Raw genomic sequence first — 22,150 nt, forward strand, 5'->3', positions numbered from 1 at the left:
TGTGAGTATCGTCGTTACATATTTAGTCCTCCAAGATGGATCTTTTTGATGAGCAAAAGAAAGAGAGATTTTGACCAGGTAAATAAGCAAGGTCGATCTAAGTATGAACTAAAACCAGATTTGACAGTCAAAGATGAAATATTTACCGCAGGGAAAGCGAATTTGATAGATTGAAGGCATCGAAGCAGATAAATAGACATTAATGGAAAAGCGTGTGTTAATTAAAACCAGATCTGATTTCTAAAGACGAAATCTTTGATACAAAGACATCAAATGTTGATGCAATCAAAGCAGGATATAGACATTGGCAAGAGGCGGGATGAGAAATTTCTTTTCAGCAAATTGGGATATTGAATAAATGAAAAACAAGATTTGAGAAATTACAAGGAGAAACAAAGATTAACTGTAAAAGAAAATCCAATCGACCCATGAAAAGCAAAAAGGAAGAAAATCCAAAAAAAAAAAAACAGCTTCAGGCTATCAAGATTAGGAAGGAGAAACCCCAATAAATTCAAAGGAAAATCAAAAGAAAGAAAACAACTTCTGCTCCTCGTAATTGTTCCAGAGAAACAAGATTAGCGCTAACACCCCCAAAAGCGGATGAAAATTAAATTGAAAGGGGAACATCTAGGGTTTGGCTCTCATCACGAGCGTTCCTAATCTTAATCCTCAGATCAAAGAAAACGGAAAAATACATCGAGATTAGGAGAGAATAATACCTCTTGAGGACGGCTTGGCTCTCGGGGCCCTTTGTGGCAGGAGCCGGCTGCTTGGCGGAGGAAGGAGCGTCAGCGGTGGCAGTGGGGATGTTATCCTGAACGTCCTGGTTCTCCCTCGTCATCTCGTCGTTCCTTTCCGCCCTTCTTTGTTTCACTGACGAGAGCACGACGGAGGAGGACGAGAGAGTGAATATGCCAGGGAGAGAAGGAGGCGGCTATTTATAAAGGCATGCTATGGCTTTTTGACCGTTGCGCTCGCCTCCTCCAACGGCTCTTTCCTTTTCTTTTCTTTGCTAAGGCTAAATATATATTTTAGGAGAATTCAAATTTCTTCCCTTCTTTTCATTAAAATGACGTATACAAAAAAAAAATTTCAAAGTTAAATTATTCACCGTTTAATCATTTGAAGCAACAACTTAACTTTATATTTCTATAATATAATATAAAATTTCTTCTTTCCTTATTCCTTTATAATCATTTTAATTTAATTTCGAATAAAAATTATTACTTAAATTAATTTCTAGTAAAAAAATTGATACGTATAGGGCTAGCTGATATAAATCTAAGTGATATAAAATTTATTAATTAGATAACTGATCTAATTAATTGAATCATCGTAGTTGATTATTTTTTCAACATAATCAAAAACTACGTAGATAATCGATTACATATAAATCGACTGTTAAATTTATATAATTGATTAGTTATGATGAGTTGATTAGTATTGAAATCGAAATCGAGATAATGTCCTCCTTCGTCGTGATCAACTGTAGTTTCTCGATTTACCTCTTTACAGATGATCGTAGAACGTTGAGGTAGCGGATTCTACCTTTTGCTTGTTGAAATATGAACGTCAATCAATTGTATTATTTGACTGTTAAATTTACTATTTATTTTATCAATTCGTTAGTTAACTAATCCTAACAAATCACGACTTCACGATTATATGAATTCAAGGATTTTTTAAAAAATAATTATCACAAACCTAGACGTAAACAATCTAGATTAATTAAATTAAAATTTTGAATTAAATCTTAATTATTTTGATTTAATCAAAATTTTATTCAACACACGAAAACATCAAATCAACCCTTATCCCGGGATCTTCTAGGACTGTCCCACTTGACTTGAAAGGAAGATAAATTACCAAGAATTTCATCTAACACAGTAACTCTTTACATGCATAACCCGTGAGGTATTTCATCTACCTTGAAAATCGACCCATTACAATAACACCACATGCAAATACTAATTGTGTCAACCCATGGGAACCTCATGATTCTTCTCTTCAACAAAAGGTGAAATCCACCATTCTAACAGTCTCACACGATCTGATGATTCTTCTCATTCTTATGTATATAAAAATCATATAATTTTTCATGCAAATCATAGCCCATCCTACACATCATCATGTGATATATGAGTCTCGAGCCATATAATTCTGACCACAACGAACCCTAATCTAAAGAAATACAACATTGGAGCCTCTCCATAGGACTTAGAATGTGTTAAAAAAACATAAATAGGTGCAGTAAAATCTGTTATAATCCAAGTTTGAGCTCCACTCAAGTTGATGCCTCAAATTTAACTTGAGGGGTGCTTCATGCTATGAGGCACTATTATTCATCAAACTCATTCTTCTATGAGGCTACATTATGACCTCAAATTTATAATTCTTGTACTTTCATAGCTTTCTTTTAAAGAAAGACACACACAGAGAACGAGAGAGACAGACAGAGAGAGTCGAATCAAACAGGGATGATGGAGCTTTTGTTTGATGAACTGCCATTTATTTGGATGGTGGCAATTCCTTCTTGAACTTTCTCTGCCTGCTTTTCTGAGGCAGCAGCGATGCCAATTCCATTGTTCTTCTCCACAGGATACGACCTTCCACTGTTAATCACCATGTCTTTTAAGAGGTTTTTGAGATCGTTATCACGCAGCAGGGAATCTAAGGTGACATGTAATCCTGTAGATGTGAAATAACAAACATCAAGATATTTGTCGGCGCAAACTAAACTGAATAAGGATGCAAGTCAAATTGAGACCAAATATATAGAAAAAAAACCTAGACAGCACCAAACACTCAAATATGTTGTGAAATTGACAATTTTTAGTTTAACAAAATTGTTTCTGTATGCAACTTAATAAGATTTTTCATTAAAATTTTGCTAAAAGTTAGCATAGTAGTCCCAAGACACTCAAACATACTGATTAATTATAAGATGTCAAGAGTGTGAAATTGATGAATTTTCAATCCATAAACATTAATTTTATAGGAGTATTTTTGACAGGATGATAAAAAATATAATTCTTCATTAGCAGGTTTATCTGAGTACTTGTTCTAGTTTTTAGACTAATATTTCGAGAATAACTCACATTTTGAATTAGAATGGAAACTGCAAATAGTTTGTTCAGAATGAAGTTTCACTTACGATATCGCCAATAATGCTTTGGGTTCGTTGGATCATTTATGGTCTCCTCTACTGCTGGTCTAGTTGTGTATTCATCTTTTAGTGCCAATATGTCCTAACAAAGCAAACAAAGGTTACCAACATGAATACCCGCAAGTATGGATGAATACCAAAAATAGTTTCAGTAAGTACCTGAAGGGGGAAAATTGCCCACATCGATGGTGCTTGCATGTGTTGGTGAATGATGAAGTGTGCTATGTCTGTGGTGCAACGAGGAGGAGGAATATCATTACAACCAACAACGTCTCTGTAAAACCGGCATCTCCTTTCTTCATCTTCCTCCCACCAAGCGCGCATGGTGGAGCAGTCATGGCAAGATGGTGCACAGACCTAAACAATCAAAGGGGGTTAAAAAAAGTAACCATACCAAGCATTTTAAGGAAATAAAGGCTTGAGCGAAACCTGTACAATTACCCTGAAGATGGTAGTCAATCAAGTAGATTAGTTAACTGTTCTAACATCAAGTTAATAAGCCAATATTAATGTTTGAAAAGGAGAATCAAACAAGCTGAGATACAAGATGAGTATCTGAAGTATTCTAGTTGACCAATCACAGAAAGCATTTATTCACTGGAAAATGATAAATGTTTATTATATTTTATTGGTGAAAAAAATTAAAGAGGGTGAAATCTAAAATTAAAATATCTAACCTTAGCATTGCAAGAGAAGATTTGAAAACGAAAGTAGTTTCTTAGCATTGTTATCATCTGAAATACTCCTATGATAACTCCTGACATAGAGCTTAATGGAGAATTGTTGTGTTTGCCCCACTCTATAGGACTTGGGTTCAGATATTTATAATGTATCTCAGCCTAACACAATCTTCAATATCTGAAATAAGGAGTGGTCATCCTTACCGTCATAATAAGGGTATTGAGATGGTATACAATATCAAATTCTCTGTCTGGTTCACTAGGCATTCTCTGAATGCGTAAGCCAATTAAACCCAATTCTTGCATTACCTGAGCAGGACAGGTAGCAGGGAAACATTAGCTTTTTGTCTCCGAAAAATGATACAAGCCAACAAAAGTTTACTCAGATATGCATTATTAGAATAGGGAAACATTAGTTGATATGTAAAGATAAAAGAACAATGACTGAACTTGCAAGAATGAGGACATACGGGATGGACACAGGAAGGGATGAGTCCAAGATCCTCCCCACAGGCCAACATATCGGAGGAGTTCAATAGTACAGGCAGAGTTTTCATTGCATTCTGACGCCATAGATCTTCTTGCCGGCAAAAATAGTAATCACAGTATAATCTCCTGAGTACATTTTTGCTGTGGGAAGCAAAGTTTGCCGAGAAAATTAGAAACTAATAATGCAGATTGGAGAATGTTGTGTATTTTAAGACAGTTTTATCATTTATTGGTTCTAGATTGGAAAAGACCCAATGGAATAACTATTGATATGAATGTTTAATAGGAATAGACAAGAAACAATTTTCACAATGAAAAAGTATGCTTATATAAATTATTTTGTCCGACTCATAGTTTACATGGTTTGTCCAGTTCAATGATCTACTTTACCCAGCCAACCGTACTCAGTTAATTGGCTCGTTAGTTCACCCTTCTAGTCTGACTGGCCCATCTGGCATGACTGATCCATTTGACTCGTTTGGCATGCTCCACCAAACTAGTCCAACTGACTCATCTAGTCCACACACTCGATCCAATCAGTGAGTCTGACCAGACCAATCTCAGGTTATTCCAACATGCGAGGTCAACTGATTTTTAGCAGATTACTTGGCCCACCTAGCCTGATTGATTCAAAAATCTTGCCCCTTGATTACTTGTTTGTAATATATCTATATATATAAGGGTTGAATAGAACAAGAAAGAATATGTATCATTTGAAGAATGGAATACAAACAGAATAGTTATTTCTAGAATAAAGGAATCACATTTTCATAAAAATTGGTACTCCAAGCTCATTGTTGCAACTAAACATAAAATGCTTATTCCATGGGTATTCATATATAGAATAAAATAGTTATTTTCATGAGCTATGAACCAAATGCACCATCAAAGAAAAAGAAACAGCCTTAAACCAAATAGGAGGAAAGAAATTTATTCCTCAGCGTAAGAGCATATATTGGTACCTGTGTTCATCTAAAGCTTTAAAATTGGAAGTGTCTTCAAGATTAAAACGAGGATAAAATTTCCTTGGGTCTTCAGGATCTCTGATAAGAACAATATTCTGCAAAAATATAATGTTTAACCAACAAGAATTTTTTTCAAGGTCCTCTCTTGGAAAACACCATTTTTTGCATTCACGAACATGTGATTCTAACCTGTATAAGCTCCAAAAGATCACTTTGTATCTTGCTTTCTTTCTCCAACCACAGTGACTTTTCAGGAAGGGATTTGAATTTGGATATAAGCTTTTTCTCTGTATTGCAATCTTCCTTGAACTGAAATGCGAAGCAACTGAAGAGATTGGTTGACTTTATGCTGATAGGCTATCAATTTAAAAGGTTCAGGAAATCTAAATGTGCATTAAAATAAAACAATCTCGAACTGTCTCTGGATTCAAGCAAATATAAGTAGCTGAATATATTTGATTATGTTGCTGCATCAATTAATTCTAGAGGTTCCAAGCTATAAAAATTCAACAAACATTCTTATAAAAACTGTACCAAAAGAATTTATATATAAGACTTCTCAAATCAAATTGAACCATTTTGCAACCAAAAAAACTGATTTAGATTATATTTTCTATTTTAAGATAATTACAGAATAACGGGCTCTCCTGCAATCCTACTTGAATTGCCAAGTTCTTATGAGTCTTGCAATTAGTTATATCAACACAAAATCAGTATAGATGGGGGAAAAATAACATCCAATATTATATGATATAGAATGAACCATTAATCTAGTTGTATTTTACCTGCATTGGCCTGTCTAAATTTACATCCAACACTAGAATCCAAGTTAGTTCAAAATTTAAATGTATAATGCTCAATTTCATCCCTAACGACCCTACCTCGTAACAGAGCTTTTGGTATTCATTGAAAAAATTTGATGCAATCACAGTCCAAAATGATCCAAATTTCTCCTGCAGAAAAAAAGTAATTCTAAATTAGAATATCATGTTACCGATCATTCATAGCCAAGCTTTGCAAGGAAAGTAAATCAACAGAAACCTGTAAGATTTCTTGCCGAACATATGGACGGCTCAACCGATTGAAATCCCATATGCCTTCCTTTTCAAGCTCCTCCTAAAAATGGAAGATTATTTGACTAGACATAATGAGCACAATATTATAACAAGAATATACCTCATAGAGTGATAACAAAGAACTTAGTATGCTTTTTGAAAGATTGTAAGCTATTCATTGACAAAAATTCTTTGTAATTGATGATATATTGTATTACCTGACTCAAGGCAATAGATGGACGGAATTTTCCAACTAAACCAGTAGCAGCATGATCAGGAAGTTCCCAAATTCTAAAGAAACCTAGAATGTGATCTATCCTATAGGCCGTAAAATACTTTGCCATCTGTTAATAGCAAGAAAACCACAGAAAGATAAGAGAAGAAATCAGCCTGAACTGACACACGACACAAAAGATGATAATAACACACTTTAGAACCTGTGTCAGCCGAGCTCGCCACCATGCATAATTGTCCTTTGACATTTCCTCCCAGTTATATGTAGGAAAACCCCAATTCTGTCCATTTTTGTCAAAATAATCTGGAGGAGCTCCAGTGGATGTGTTCATACGAAATAAGTTTGGATATACCCATGTATCCACACTGTTCCTGTCAACACCTATTGGCAAATCACCTTTCAATACAATTTTTTTCTGCCTTGCATAATCTGCTGCTTCTGATAACTATCAGAAAGAAAAACAGAACGAATTACAAACCCAACAGGAAAAAAGGCCAATGCAGGTATTGTGACTAATAAATACAGCCACAAACATCTATGTTTTAAGTGTGAAGGGCATCCATTCTTACTTGCTTATGTAGATGGAACTGAATATAGTAGTGAAAGCATATAACATCATGATGTAAGGCATCTTCCGAGACCAGTTTCTCAAGCTGAGAAAGAAGTAGTTTATTAGCCGAGGAGACATACACTATTAAGTTAGATAATATGCCACCAAATATCTAAGGGTGAGAAAAAAGATACTGTTTATAGCCAAAAAGTATCCATGAAAATTTTAAAAGAAATTCTGTAGTACCTTTTCACTGGAGAAATGAGAAAAACTACCCCATTGAGTGCGATCTGATGTCTCAAAGAAGTCCCTTAGAAAACAATATGCTGCATATGGTTTCAACCAATTCTGTTCAAGGAATTCTAGATTCAGAGGCAAAGAAATACATTGCCCTAATTAAGTGAAAAAGTTAAGCTCACAGTCAACTTAGACTTCCATCATAAATATTGTAACATCATACAACACAGATTTGAATTGTTGAATACCTCATTGTCGGAGAGGAATGTTTTAAAAGCGCCTGAATTTAGTATTTTTCCCTTTTCTAAATCAAATATTTTCTTCGAAATTGATAATTTAGCAGCCATTGTAGCCTCATAATCAACATCCTGTGTTCAGAAAAGGAGTTTAAAAAAGGAAAAATTGAAGTTCAAAGAGTTGATCAATAAAAAGACATGCAATCTACTCAAAGGAAGGTCCAGTTTGACATACAGATATAACACAGTTGAAAATTACAAAGTGGACTTCTCACAACAAACCATATTATTATAGATTAAATCATGAACATAGAATTGCATTTAAGTTTTGTGCCATCAGCAAATTTCTAGATTGAATTTTTCTCCTAGCAAGAATAGCATAGATTGAAGGTGTGTTTTGACATAAAGCGATTTGGGGTCTTAAATGGATATGAAAGTTTTGTATACTCATTTCTTAGGATTAATGGACGTTATAAATGAAGCACTATAAAAGTTCTAGATTGATATTTCATCCAATTAATACCAATATTTTTCCATACATGATAGTTCGAAAAGAAAGCTCCCTCCAAACCATTCAGGAATTATGGCGTGGTGTGAATTTCAGTCCTGAAACAAAGCTAGTTAATGTTATGCAAAATTACCTTTTTATCCAATTGTTGTTTCATCTTCAGTATCTCTTCCTGCAATAAGAAAAGAACATCAAAAACACAATAAAAAGTATTCAGGCACTGAACAGATGAAATCTCATGGCATCAAATACTTAATGTCACATAATTAAAGGTTAATGAGAAAACCTTAATGTTTTCTGGGATGTCTTCTGAAAGGGCTTGAACTCTCAGGTACAAAGGATGCAATGCAAATACAGAGAGAGAACTGGCAATTTCAGAAGTTTAAAATATTAGAAGAGGGACCAACAATTTATGTAAATTTGCTGGAAAATATAATAGATGCTAAATAGCAAGGATGCTGATAGAAAGACACTCTGATTGAATTACTGTCTTAAGCAACTAGCCACTTAAAAAGAGAGGAAAATTTGCTGGGGTTTGTTGGCATTAGTTTTTAACTAAATACATAATATATCAATCTGGTAAATATCTTTTTGTGGAAAAAGAGAGACTGGTAAATACTGTACAAGAAAGCATTCAGAACTGCTGCCAAAGAAATGTTATGATATGCTTGCATTCTAAAGTCTTAACTAATATATGCTGCTGGGCATTACTGTCTACAAATTTGCGGATCTCAATGTGCAAGGAAACTGATTTTAACATATCATTAGAAACACCAGCAATTATATAAATATTCACATAATTAAGGCAACAAAGATGCCTTCAGTAGAATGATTATCCCTTTGCATTTGCGCAGGCCCAATCAGTTCTTGAAACATAATTACCGAAAGATCTTCAATACCTGTATGGATAAGAATCCCACCACATTCTATGAACTGAGGTGTCATTGATCGGAAGAAGCTGTACAAGGTGAAAACCAGATTCAACAGCCCAATCAACAAGCAACTTCAGATCTAGGAATTCTCCAACTCCAAGATCGTCAGTAGATCTAATGGAGAACATTGGTATAGAAACACCAGAACCCCTCCATGCAGTTACCTGTCAAAGTAAATGTTTATTGGTAAGAATCTGCCAATGCCGATCAGCTCAGAGATGGCATGATCTAATCAACCTAACACATTGGGCTTTACTTGATAGTTAGAAACTTGAATCCAACTATATACTTTACCCGAAAGGGGCCATCTGCTAGTACAATGTAGTTGGGAGGATGAATTGACTGGGAGTCAACAGATAACTCTCTGTTGGGTCCAAGTTCAAGGGTAGGATCGGTCGATTCATGAACTTGATAATATTTATACGTGTGACTATGATTAAGGACAAAAATATAAAGTCGGCCCACAAATATACAATAAATAGAACTGTGCAATCCACTAAAATCGCATAAAAGCAATTTTATAATTTAAATTTGGATGGCCAAAGAAAAGGATATTTAAGTGGGAACTCATATTTCCTCAACACACATTCTGCTTTCCAAGTATTGTCTCCTGAATATTTTAGCCTTAGTCCATCCTGTGTCTTCCATTTGCCTAATTGGGAGGCACTTCCAATAACACCAATCTGCAAAGCTATTGCTTTTGAGAACTCCAACAAGAAAATATAAGTTGAAAAGTCTGACAAATATTGATTTTGTTTTCTAATCACAGGAAAGTGATATAGACTCACTGAAGCTCCGTCTTCTATCCTTGAGCATCTAATCATGAATTGAACAACGATTGAATCTGGGAAAAAAAACATCTGGAATCAGAATCCTTATACGTATATACATATATATAATGCGAAACAATGAGAATTTGAATAGTGAACTGCCTTGCCAGTCCAAGCTTTTCAGCAAAACATCAGACCCTTCTTTATCAGCATCCAAGTTTTTCTCTCCACCAAAAATGACATCTTTGAATGCGCTTCTAAGGAACAAAGATTCCGAAGCGTCCTGCAACCCCGACAAACGAACATTGCAATCGCAAACAAAAGAGGCACGCTACGCAATGGAAAACTCCCGACAAAACTCGAAACCCACCTGCCAAAGATCACGAATTTCCACTACGGCTCCTTCCGGTACGTCACTCGGCAGCGTAAACCTCCGTTTCTTCCCCGCCTCCCGCCTCAGCACATTTCGATTGTCGTCGACGACGTAGTAACTGTACTCGCAACTGAAACCAGCGGCGACGGAGACCTTGGCGTACCAGACCAACTCGTCGCCCTGGTGCGACGGGATCAAGGCCAGCCCTCGCTTGACGTTCCCGGAGCCGAGCGGGGGCTGGGAGCCGCAGATGAGGAGGCTCTGCCCCCATTGGGTGTAGTAAGGCAACCGGAAGACGAGGGTGGCGGTGCTGCGGGACTTGATCCCGGAGTGCGATCCCAGGTTGAGCAGCATGGCTCGTCGAAGCCGAGGGGGTCTGGAGCAGGGCAGATCAGGTGTGGGGAAATCGGTGGATGGCGATCTCTTCTGCGATTCCAGTGGGGAGAAAAAGCGGACAACGCGATGGGGATCTGGCTTTCCCCTGCGACGAGCTCACGAGACTGCTCGTGATGCGCGAATTGCTGCAAAAATATCTGCATTTCTGTGCGTCCAGGTTTGAACGGTGGAGGAGTTTTTTTGGTAATTTAATTAGAAGATCCAACTTTTTAGTGTAGATTTTATCTCTCTCTCTATTTTTTATTCTTTAAGTCCTTTTCTAAATAGATCTCTTATAGATCCTTTTCTATTTACGTGATAAACGTAATAATAATTTTAATTTTTGGAAATAAGCCAACATTTATTTGTAGATTTCTTACAATGTTCTAAAAACGTGACTCCATCCATCTCCATTTGATTAGTTATGAGTAAACTTCATCAAATGGGTGATGCTCCCAATTCACCAACTGTTTGGATTTTTTTTTTTTAAATGGCAACTCCCTCAAAAAGGATTGTTCAAATATATCAAAGGAAGGGCCCACGCTATTGCAGAGATTTTTTTTTCTAAGTAATCAGAGTTATATTGAATTATATCTTTCAAGATGTATAATTTGTCCCCGGAGTAATGGTAAGTATCGTTCGATCAGTTACGGCGAGTTTAAAATCCACACCATGATTTACCTTGATATGGAAAATTTTCGTGGAACCGGACCGACCACCTTCAGGGATTGAGAGATTTATCATTTTTTTTCAAGATGTATAATTAGATATTCACTTGGAGCCGATCGTGTGGAACCGATAGAGCGGCGAATTCGACGGATTCACTATTGAAGAAGAACAATAAGTGGATAATAAAGAGTATTTCTCAAAAGAAAAGAGGAAGGGAAGGGAAAAAAAAACGTTCAATGCCTTCCCCTTGGGAGGGGCCATTTGCATGGGTGTGCCCTTAGCATGGGCATGGGCATGGGAGCACATTCCTACCAATATTTCTAGCACCCTATCCAGAAGTCAAGGCCAAAAAGGAGAAGAAAAAGAAGACAAGAAAAGAAAAACATGTTTACAAGAAAGACAAACCAAGGATCATATCCAAGGATGTGATTAATACATGATTGTTGGTCTAGTATCATGGTTGTCAGTGTCCTAATGAAGTAGATAGAAATCCATTAGCTGCTACTGCTCCTCTCAAATGATCATAAGCAAAATAGTGTCCTTTTTTTTTTTTGGGCTAGTGAATTTACTCTGTGCGTTTGCTAACAAATAACTTCCCTATATCTTCAGTAACCACGTTACTCCTGTCAAAACAGAAAAAAAGCTCGAAATTAGATAAATTCCATATAAAGAGAGAGATGTAATTATATATATCTATATATAGTGTGCATCTTTTTTAGGGGTTTCCTAGGATAAATCATGGCAACTTCCTTTGGTTCCTTATGCAAAGAGATCCAATCAATCCCTTACTAGGGAACCAACAATAGCAAAGAGAAGTGAAGTTTTAATTGTCATCGCAATGGTTAACAGAAATATATTTATGCACATATCAAATATCATTGAAACATTATTTAATATAAATCAAATTATGGATCTAATCTCAATAGGAAAGCATAATTATTAGTTGAGGTTCTTCTTATATGTTTCTAATATGTTGCTCTAAAATTTAAATGATATTGATTGTATAATTATTATAGACTTGCAGTCGAAAGCAACAAACTAAGTGAAAGACTTTATAGGATCAAAACTCATTCTAGGGATGCAAGATACACTAAGAATGTTTTTTTTTTCATTGCCCAATTACATAGATGCTTTCAAATGAAATCTCAGCTACTTTTCTTATGATAACAAAGGGAGAAGATCAAGTTTAAAGCTAACCTTCCACGGAGCTGGGGTGGTACTAACAAGCCATCATGTGTGTCGGGAACATTTCTTAGATGTAATAATTCCCCTCTAGGATGCTTCTTAGGCGGTTGATGATTGTTTGATCCATTTTCTTGTCTCTTTCGTGATGCACTTTCTGCAACTGCTGCAGCAACTCTAGAGGAATGGTCATTGCCAACCATTTGGTTTGATTGCAAAGCAGGTGATGGTGCAGCAAATAGAGCTGATACACTTGGAAGTCCCTCCAGTGATGGTGGTGGCAAGGGAGAGATTACATTTGGATGTTGATTTGTTGCCATGTTACCACTGGGATACAATGTGTGAAGAGAAAGGAAGTGAAGAAGATTGATATCGATGATATGAAGAACCCAAAATACAAGCTCTCCTTATATTTTGAAAATCCATAAAAAAAAACAGTATAAGAATCATAGACAGAATTCTATCATGATAAAGATGCTGCATTTGGGTTGTTTTTGAAGACTCGGCGTCTGTCTAGTTTCTGAACCACACTGGTATTTAGGAAAAAAAAATGGAAACTTTAAAACTATCAGAAGCTAGTTATATGACATATATGCACTCTATAAATATTACAACACCAATGCCTACAACCTCGAAGGAGAAATTTCTTCCATGAAAAAAACTGTTATGACCCCCAGGAGTCAAGCACTGCAGATGTCAATAAAGAGAAAAGGAGAGTGAGAAGGAGAAGACAAATGAGGAAGAGGTGAAGAATCAAAAGGGAGAGAGCGGTAGAAGAAAGGTACAAGAAGAGATAAGAAGAGCGAATTTTTAGTATACCTTCCCTCTGACTCCTGAAATAGTAATAATTGGCATGAGAGCCAACCATGGGCGATGACTCCCAACAAACCATGTTGGAATTTTCCAAGGAAATACTAGAAGATCATAATGAACAGCATACTCTATATGCCCAAGAATGAGCAGAATAATAAAAGTGTTTTGTGCAGGTTTCAGAAATGATGAAAACAACAAAAGCTATCCAAAGGTGGCATAAGATGGACGACAAAGGCCATCAAACTCAATGCATGATGAAGATAAAGACTTGAAGGAACCTCGTAACTACTCAATGATAATTATCCATGAATTCCTTTAGTCCCCAGTAATGCAAGCACCTACCACCAACAACTTGCACCCTGTTTTTGTCCTTATCAATTTGAGAAGGGCATACAATTTTATCAACAAGCAAGTAGCTCCCAATAAATAAAAAACAACATGAGAATCTCAACTTCTTGGTGTTGATTGCCAATTAAGAACGACACCAAGAGACTGAGGTATACTCGGGAATCTAGCTACTAAAGTATTAATGGGCACAAACTATAACAGTGGATTTCCTTATTCTTCCATTAACAAAATTTGATGATACAGTAGAGACTAAACGTCAACCACGTAAAGTACCATTCTCTCAGACTTCAACACCATGAACATGGTCACAAAGCAAGGAACGACAGCTGCAAGGGACACAACAATAACCGCAATTAACATCTTTAGAAGACGAGCAGAATAAGTGCTAACATCTGTATGACCACCCACTTGTTAAACAAAGGGAACCACCGCCAACAATTCCCACTTACCTAGTGATTGGGGTCAAGCACAAACTCAATGGGAGCAAGAAATCTTATGAACTTAGTCCACCTCACAAAACAAGCACGAATTCAGTAGGGTAAGAAAGATTATGAACCTAATCCACCTCCCTCTAGGTCAAAGCAGGGATGACTCGACGATAGTAAAGGAAGGGAATCATTCTCCACGAGTATAATATAGGAGAATTGCACCCATTAAAAAACCCTAACCATTAAGTTGAACAGCGACAAGTCGTAAAGAAAGAGCGGGAGGAGGCAAGGGTTACCGATTCCGGGAAATAGGAGGTGGAATCGAAGACGGCAGCCGCGGAGGAGCGGGTGAAGAGAGAGAAGGAGCAACAGATTTCACTTCGTCGATCTCCTCCTCTTCGTCGGAGGCGGCGTAATCCACCAGCGGCGACATGTTCGCCTCTTCAGCTTTTTTTCTCTCGTTGTTTTCTTCTTCTTCTTTCAACTGAGTTCATTTTAGAAGATAATTACATTTCACCCCTTCCAAACTTTAAGAACTCTTCAGAGAAACCCTCAGAATTTCAAAATTGTTAAAAAAATACTTTAGTGTTTCTAAATTCATCATTCACCCACGAACCACAACAATTGCTTGTTAAAAATTGTTTAATTTTATTATTTTAAAAATAATAAATAATTTCACCAATAAAAAAAATTTATGTCATTTTTAAACTCAGCCATTTTACTTTCAACTATTGATTAATAATTTCACAGATAAAAAGAGCTAAAAAATTAGAAGGTGTTTGAGATTTTTAAAACTGTAAAAGTTGTTTTCCAGAAAATTACAAACTGTGGAGGTGTGAAATGAATTTTTTCACCTTGTATCGATAAGAAAACCCCTTGGATGCTCTTGCCATTATTATCCTTCGTTCGGGCACGCGGCTGTTTACACATTCCAGATCGAGGCGAAGCGATTCAAGATTCCTGATCGAAATGGACCAAAAGCCGGCGGAGATCAGCAGCTCCAAGATGTTCGGCGGCTACAACCGTCGCTTCCGCCACTTCAGCCCCACTCTGGGCTGCGCCATGACATTCACCGTCTATTTCCCACCGTCCTCTTCCCCTTCCCAGAAGTTCCCGGTACGCTTGCCACTTCTCTCTATTTTGATTCCTTTTTCTTTTACTCTGGCCACCAGATTACTGCCCTTGTTTTGTTAATTTAGCTGCATTATTGAGATTGTTAATCTTTTGTACGCGCTAATGAAGCCTGCCTTTTAGCCTTTCCTCTTGGATGTGCATCTGTGTTTCACTTTTTAGGTTACAAAATTAGGATATTAGGAAATAATAAAAAAAGTCATTTTTATAAATTTCTTTGTATTATACGTAACAACGAATTTTCTTCTTCGGGTTTTGTACGGGACGTAGACCTAGTGAACTCTTTTGTCACTTAAGATCTGGACGTGTAAATGAGCTGATCCAAATTCATCTGTGCAGTTATTTAATATACAATAATTTTCATTTTTGAATCGATGGTTTATGATAAGTATGTTCTAATAGTGTAATGCTTTGTTGACCTTATCCATTTTAGATTTTTTTTATAAATAAATCAAGTAGAAATATGAGACGAGCTAACGTGTTGAGGAGGAGATATTCTATACAGGCACACATTAGGCCTTGTAGTATTGATAAAGATTTTTGTGAAGCGTGATTCATCATCCATGGGCTAGATGCCCTATTTTATAGACATGAGTATCATATGTGGGAGGAAAATTTGGATGAGAATAGCATTGGCACTATGGTAAATCAAAGCATATATGGAAGGAATAATCTTTCCTTTGACACCCCCTCAAGCTGAGATTCTACAGATAGATAAAGTTTCAAATAGAGATATCAAATGACCACATAGTGTAGAAGAGGTCCACCAAGTGTCTTAGAGGTTTCAACTTTGACAGCAATCAATCAGAAATAACTCAGCTGGCTTTGCTGGTTGAGCTGCTCATTTGATTGTCCTTGGCATCACTTGGTAATTGGCTGACAATAGTGACATGCAGACAGGATGCAAGAGATCACAGATGAAAAAAATGAGTTGAAGGAAATGCTCTCATAGGCAGTTGACAGAGTATCATGAATATGTATAGTGATGCCTCAATAAGGGATGTCAAACTTCATTTCAGCATTAGTGGCTAGGGCATCGACAGAATGACTTTGCCTGGAATTGGACAAGGAGCACCTGTATAAGAACATGAACTTTGAGGAGCTGTCAATAGTTATTACATTTTGTGGCTTTAGCATGGATGACCTAGATAGTTTTTGGGTGGATTAGTGCCTTGAAGCTACTGCACACATGTGCTACATCTTTCATGCTCTGTTGAACATATGATAGATTAACTTGGTAACTAGGCAAAATAGGAAGGAGGATGGGGAGGATGATTAAATTGTCTTTTCAATCTGTACATAAATGATTTGTAATGTTATTGCATGATACTTCATCATATTATTCGTCTCATAATTATGATACAATTAGAAAACAAACTGATTAAATCAGGGCAAAGAAGGGTAGATAAAGGAACAATTTTTTCTCCTAACAAGATGCTTACATTACCTAGACTTCTGGATGTAATTTGATGCTTTTTCTTCTCCTTGTACAGGTTGCAATTAACTTGTCACTTCTGATTATGACTTTTGTATTGTAGTTTATTGATTTTGTTCTGGTCTTTGGTAAAAAAATTCTGAAAATTTACAATAAAACAAAATTGGGGTGTTCTGTTAGTTGCTTTTCTGATACTGCTTCAAATTTTTTGGCCTAACTAGTAAACTTCAAATTATGTCAGATCCTTTACTGGCTATCTGGGTTGTCATGTACCGATGAAAACTTTATTATCAAATCTGGAGCACAGCGAGCAGCTTCAAGTGAGGGCATCGCTTTAGTTGCTGCTGACACATCTCCAAGTAAGCTATTTGCTAAGGTGTAATAGTTACTGGGATTTAGGTGTTTTTTTTCTTCTTCTATTCTTCAATGTTGGTTTGATACCAGATTTTTTACATGACTGCATCCCAGGCAATCCAATATTAGTGCCTTTAAGATATCTCTTTATAATAGTTCCCTGTTTGGGGAGAAGTTTAAAACTCTTAAATGAGATAGAGATTGTGCTTCAATGAATCATTGAAATTCTGACATGACAAGCTATTTTATATCATTGTAACTTTTTTACCGAGATATTATTTTTGTATAAATTTATCAACCAATCATTTTGCACAAGTTTGTCAAATTCATTGTTCAATATAGAAGCCTCTTGTTTTTTTTCAATTTATTAAAGTTCATCGTCAAAGTAAAAGCATTAGAGCAAACGAGGATTAAGGTATTTCAAATTACTGTATCACCTTTTAAGAGAAGTGTATTTCATGTTACTTTATGACATACAATTTTGGGGAACCGCCATCATGTTATCACACAGTGATGGGTATCATTTTAATTTTTCAGAATGAGACGAGAAGTGCAAATTTTATCCTCCTGCTCTGCCAGCAATTTCTATACTAAATTAGAAAACCCATATTCAGGTGTATTTCTATGTGTCCCATAAGCATCATAAATATTGGTTCTTCATGCCCCCCCCCCCCCCCCCCCCCCCCCCATTATTACCTTTGTGGTTGATAAGATTTAATGTGTTTTGAAATTTGATTGCTCAGCAGATGGACTAGGATTATGCAGTACATAATATGTTTCTTTGTGTTCCATGCAGGGGGATTAAATGTGGAAGGGGAGGCAGATAACTGGGACTTTGGAGTTGGTAAGCATAGAAAGTGCATGTTTTAAGCATATTTGATTGAGTGAGATTCTATCTCCCTTTCATATTTTATTCAAGCAAAGAACATTGTTGGTTCCACAGGTTAGTGTTTCTCAGGGACTTTGAAAATCTTCCTACATACTTTTTTTGTATGCAGTGGAACTAGGTCAATGCCTAAACAATTGATAATATGATGCACTGGAAATCCATCATTGCTTTGAGACCAAAAAAAAAAAAAAAGGGTGAAGCATGGATGTGCCTTTGATGTATGTGGGGAAGAAACAAAGATGGGAATTTACCTTCCAAATTCAGTATAACCATATAGAATTGCTAATCTCAGTCTGAATATGTAGCTTGTATTTGTAAGCCTGATTGGAACATATAGATCCATTATTATACTACATTCTGCATTTTTAGTGGGTCTACTTTGTTCTCCTCTCGTTTTTTCCCCATTAAAATCATGATCATTTTTTGGGTTTGTGTGCGTTGAGTGCATATATAATATAATTTGCTTGCATTTATTAGTCCCTGCAATATTTCATGAGATTATGGCCATCTTGGATTACTTTACTTTGCATTTAATAAAAATATTGAAGCATAACATGTAAATCATAATCTTAGGAAATGAACGTATCAAAAGTTTACACAAAACTCATTTGCATAAGTATAATATAACTCATATAATTTATTTATGCAGCTTCTTTATCTATTATTTGAATTTTCATTCATATAAATTGTCCATAGGTTTTTTGACAATTATTTTTACAATAACATAGGGAAAAAAACAATTCCTATGTTTCATTCTCATAGCTATACTCTCAGAGATAATCTCTAATTTGTTAAACCCTTCAAGGTAATTTTACCAATTAAAATTAATTTTTTGTTTCAAACCTCTCTGGAAATTACTAATAAGAGGGAAATTTTCTTTCCTTAGATTGCATATCAGTTTTAAAATTGGCTTTAATTTTCAAGTCTAGTCCTTAATTCACATGTCTTCCCTACTGTATGATACCTACTGCTGTCTCATTCTTAACATTAAGGAATAATTCCCTGTCATTTCTTGATTGAACTCATTTTTTGTTTTTTGTAGGTGCTGGGTTTTATCTAAATGCCACTGAGGAGAAGTGGAGAAATTGGCGTATGTATGACTACATCATAAAGGAATTACCAAAAGTTCTCGCTGAAAATTTCGAACAACTTGACATCACAAGTGCATCAATCTCTGGGCATTCGATGGGTGGACATGGCGCATTGACTATATACTTGAAAAATCTGGAAAAATATAAGGTACTTTGAAATGTTGGCTCGAATTAACAACAGCTATGTAAGAAAATTACATGAGTGTATGTCAGTTCGTCTTGCTATTGTTTTCAGTCAGTTTCGGCATTTGCACCCATTGCAAATCCCATAAATTGCCCTTGGGGTCAAAAGGCATTTTCAAACTATCTTGGCAGCAATAAGTCAGACTGGGAGGTATGCATCTTGCAATTCATCTGTCAGAGAACTGTTGAATTCTTGAGAACATTAAAATTTAACTTCTATTTTCTGTTACTTTCAGGAATATGATGCAACATCTTTAGTTGGAAAAAGCACGAATATTTCAACAACCATCTTAATTGACCAGGTATTAATATTGTTTTGTTTATTTACAATTTTTTTGTCAGCCATCTTTCTTTTGCCTTTTGCAAGTTAAATGCATCCTTGATGGTAAGACCTTTTCTGGGATGCTTGGTTTTAGGAATGGAATAGTGACTAGGAATAAAAGAAGAAATAAGTATTCATTAGTTTGGTTTATGAAATAAAATAGATATGAAACAATTGTTGTTATATTTGGTTCATAAGAAGTTCAAGAATAAACAAGGAATAGTTTACAAAATGATTAAACATCTCTATATGAAATATTTTATCTGTCAAGTCTAACTCTCATGATCTACTCGGTCCGGGGCGGCCAAACTTCCCTACCCATCTGCCCTGTCCAACCTGACCATGCTAATTGGTCCTTTAGTCCATTTTCCTATTTTGATTGACCCATTCAACTCACTCGGCTCAAGTATTATGTGCTTTGGCCCTCCAGTTTAACAACAGTTCCATCCAGATGATCACTAAAACTCATCTAATAGTTCGTTACCTCTAAAGATTTGGTAGCATTGTGCCATCCGCAGTGTGTAAAGAAGCCAGCCTGGTGTGATTTTGTTTCCAATGGTTTCCATCTTCCTAAACACTGCCCGACTCCACCTGCGGCACACTTTGGAGAGAATCTAGCTGGCGTACTTGATATGAGTTCATCACAAGTCAGGTTCCAGCCGGAAAAAGCTATTTGGCAGCAGAAAATGGGTAATCTTATAAGTTTGTGGCATCACTTGTATTCCCCTTGGGTAAATACACAATCGACATCATTCAATTAGTGTACACAAATAGGGAGTTGCCATCATTCAATTACTGAAGTCCTGAAACCTCCAAAATAACTCTACAACCATGAGATCGCTTACAATTAGTGTACACACAATAGGTGCCGCTGATGATTACAATCCAACCCAAACCGAAAAATGCCTTAGAAACTAGTTCCATCACGAAGGGCCAAGTAGAAAGCTGTAAATTGAAGAACTGTTATATGATATTCTTTAGACGGCTACACAATATCTGAAAGCAATTTAATAGGACACTTGTTCCATCTTAACATGGTTCTAATCCCATATAAGAATGTGATGTATGGTTGTTTTAGCCGTTTTATTATTTTTAGCTACTCGTACTATGATTCAAGAACTGTAGCTTTGTTTTTTCAATGAATACCAATTCCTCAAATTCTGACACAATTGTGGTTTGAATGACAGGGAGAGAACGACAACTTCCTTCCCAACCAACTTCTTCCAGCCAACTTTGAGGCAGCCTGCAAAGCTGCCAACGTTCCATTGGTACTTCGAATGCAGCCTGGTTACGACCATTCTTATTTCTTCATCGCAACCTTCATAGACGACCACATCCACCACCATGCCCAAGCTCTCAAATCGTCTTAAAATCATGAAAAATCTACCGCCAATGCTGCGGTTTCCTGGACGCAGAAGATGTTGCATCACTTTGTTTGTGTGCTGGCTTGTTTCAACTGAACCAGGTATTTTCACTCTATTGGCGAAAACTTACTTTCTTTTTAGAGTTGCAGGTCTGTAGTATGTCTGTTTCCCTACTTTCTTTATGTTATGAAAAATATGATTTCACTTAGGAATTTGTTCATTTTGTGGAAAATTGCAAAGTAGTAGAGGAAGGGTCCATCGATACTCAAACGCAGCCTGGTTATGACCATTTGTATATTTCATAACCCTCATAGGCAATCACTTCCACCACCATGCCCAGGCTCTTAAATCCTCTTAAAATTGCATAAAATTTTTCTTGATGCAACAGATATAATCTTTTACTTACTTCCCTCAAACTTGGGATATATATTCTTTTTTAATGACTTTCTCCCCTTGTTTTCTGTTTCCCTCTAGTTATTCCATTCCCTCTAGGAAATCGAGCCTAAAGTTTGCAATAGAATCGAGGAGAGTTAGAATTAGTGTTTATTTTAAAACATCCTCTAGATTTTTGTTTTTTTTGGCACATACAATAATTAGCCTCAGTGCTTAATATATCTGATCCCAACTACTTGGGGGGGAAAAAGGAGCAAAATTGTTTGATAATAATGGTCAAACAAATTAACCATAATTCTAGAAGAAGATAATAATGGTCATTTATTGAATATTCAATTAAAATTAAATTGAATCGAATTAATTAAAATTGAATAAAATTAAATTTTTTTAAAATTAATTGAATCGGTTAAATTTTTAAATAAAAATTAAATAAATTAAATCAATAAAATATCAATTAATTCGATTAAAAATTAAATTAATTGAAATAATTAAAAATTTTTAAATATTATAAAAAATTTATTAATTAATTAAAATTTATAAATTTATTTATTTAAAAATTTATTAATTATTTTTTATTTTAATTTATTAATTTTTAAAATCAAAATCAAATTGTTATTTTTAAAAAATAAATTAAAATTTTGAAATAATCAAATTGAAATTTTAAATTCTACCTATTTATTAAATTTAATTAAATTTTTATTCATTCTTAATCATTATTTTGACTTTGTATATTCAATCAGAGGGGGCCTGGCAAGACAAATTCCGTAAGGTAGGGGCCTGGTCAAGCCATGAGTGAGCTAATGCTCGAATTGTGAGATAACTATTCTATTCCTTCAAAAGATCTAACTATTCCTTCAAAAGTTAACCCTAAAAGGAAGTGTTTTTTAGGTGGTTGAAATGCGGGATGAAGGAAATGACTGGAGACAGAATTCACGTGTCGCTTTCCTTGAAATAGTGTGGAGATATAAAGGGAAGTT

The 22,150-nt window shown here is 35.7% G+C and overlaps 4 protein-coding genes across 5 annotated transcripts in view; 1 reads left to right on the forward strand and 3 right to left on the reverse strand.

Annotated features, from left to right (window-relative positions):
- Positions 1–873, reverse strand: part of LOC141833749 (ubiquitin-conjugating enzyme E2 19-like) — a 1,894-nt gene extending 1,021 nt beyond the window's left edge. For both annotated transcript variants that reach the window (XM_074721246.1, XM_074721245.1), the window contains exon 1: positions 720–873. In XM_074721246.1, the coding sequence (XP_074577347.1) occupies positions 720–841 (122 nt within the window). In that variant the 5' untranslated portion in view covers positions 842–873. The remainder of the gene's footprint in view (positions 1–719) is intronic.
- A 1,290-nt stretch (positions 874–2,163) lies between these two features.
- On the reverse strand, positions 2,164–10,697 carry LOC141833765 (4-alpha-glucanotransferase DPE2). Its single transcript, XM_074721262.1, has 22 exons — positions 10,194–10,697; positions 9,986–10,106; positions 9,842–9,897; positions 9,609–9,736; positions 9,348–9,477; positions 9,021–9,217; positions 8,408–8,486; positions 8,255–8,293; positions 7,626–7,745; positions 7,387–7,488; positions 7,160–7,243; positions 6,793–7,035; positions 6,574–6,699; positions 6,342–6,416; positions 6,182–6,253; positions 5,490–5,609; positions 5,298–5,395; positions 4,317–4,476; positions 4,051–4,155; positions 3,326–3,523; positions 3,155–3,248; positions 2,164–2,688 (listed from the first exon to the last, which is right to left on the reverse strand). Exons 1-22 carry the CDS (start codon positions 10,548–10,550, stop codon positions 2,468–2,470), a joined length of 2,925 nt encoding a protein of 974 aa, XP_074577363.1. The 5' UTR covers positions 10,551–10,697; the 3' UTR covers positions 2,164–2,467.
- Positions 10,698–11,613: 916 nt separating this feature from the next.
- Positions 11,614–14,463, reverse strand: LOC141833687 (uncharacterized). The gene is made up of 3 exons (XM_074721174.1): positions 14,308–14,463; positions 12,438–12,749; positions 11,614–11,863 (listed from the first exon to the last, which is right to left on the reverse strand). Exons 1-3 carry the CDS (start codon positions 14,442–14,444, stop codon positions 11,806–11,808), a joined length of 507 nt encoding a protein of 168 aa, XP_074577275.1. The 5' UTR covers positions 14,445–14,463; the 3' UTR covers positions 11,614–11,805.
- Positions 14,464–14,925: 462 nt separating this feature from the next.
- LOC141833489 (S-formylglutathione hydrolase) lies at positions 14,926–20,988 on the forward strand. The gene is made up of 7 exons (XM_074720948.1): positions 14,926–15,127; positions 16,819–16,936; positions 17,728–17,775; positions 18,863–19,059; positions 19,147–19,245; positions 19,331–19,396; positions 20,604–20,988. The coding sequence occupies exons 1-7, from the start codon at positions 14,981–14,983 to the stop codon at positions 20,784–20,786; spliced, it is 858 nt and encodes a 285-aa protein (XP_074577049.1). The 5' UTR covers positions 14,926–14,980; the 3' UTR covers positions 20,787–20,988.
- Positions 20,989–22,150: the final 1,162 nt, after the last annotated feature.

The sequence above is a fragment of the Curcuma longa genome, chromosome 8 (assembly GCF_044706935.1).
Source record: "Curcuma longa cultivar G26 ecotype Majalengka, Jawa Barat chromosome 8, ITB_CL_G26_1.1, whole genome shotgun sequence".
NCBI lineage: Eukaryota > Viridiplantae > Streptophyta > Magnoliopsida > Zingiberales > Zingiberaceae > Curcuma > Curcuma longa.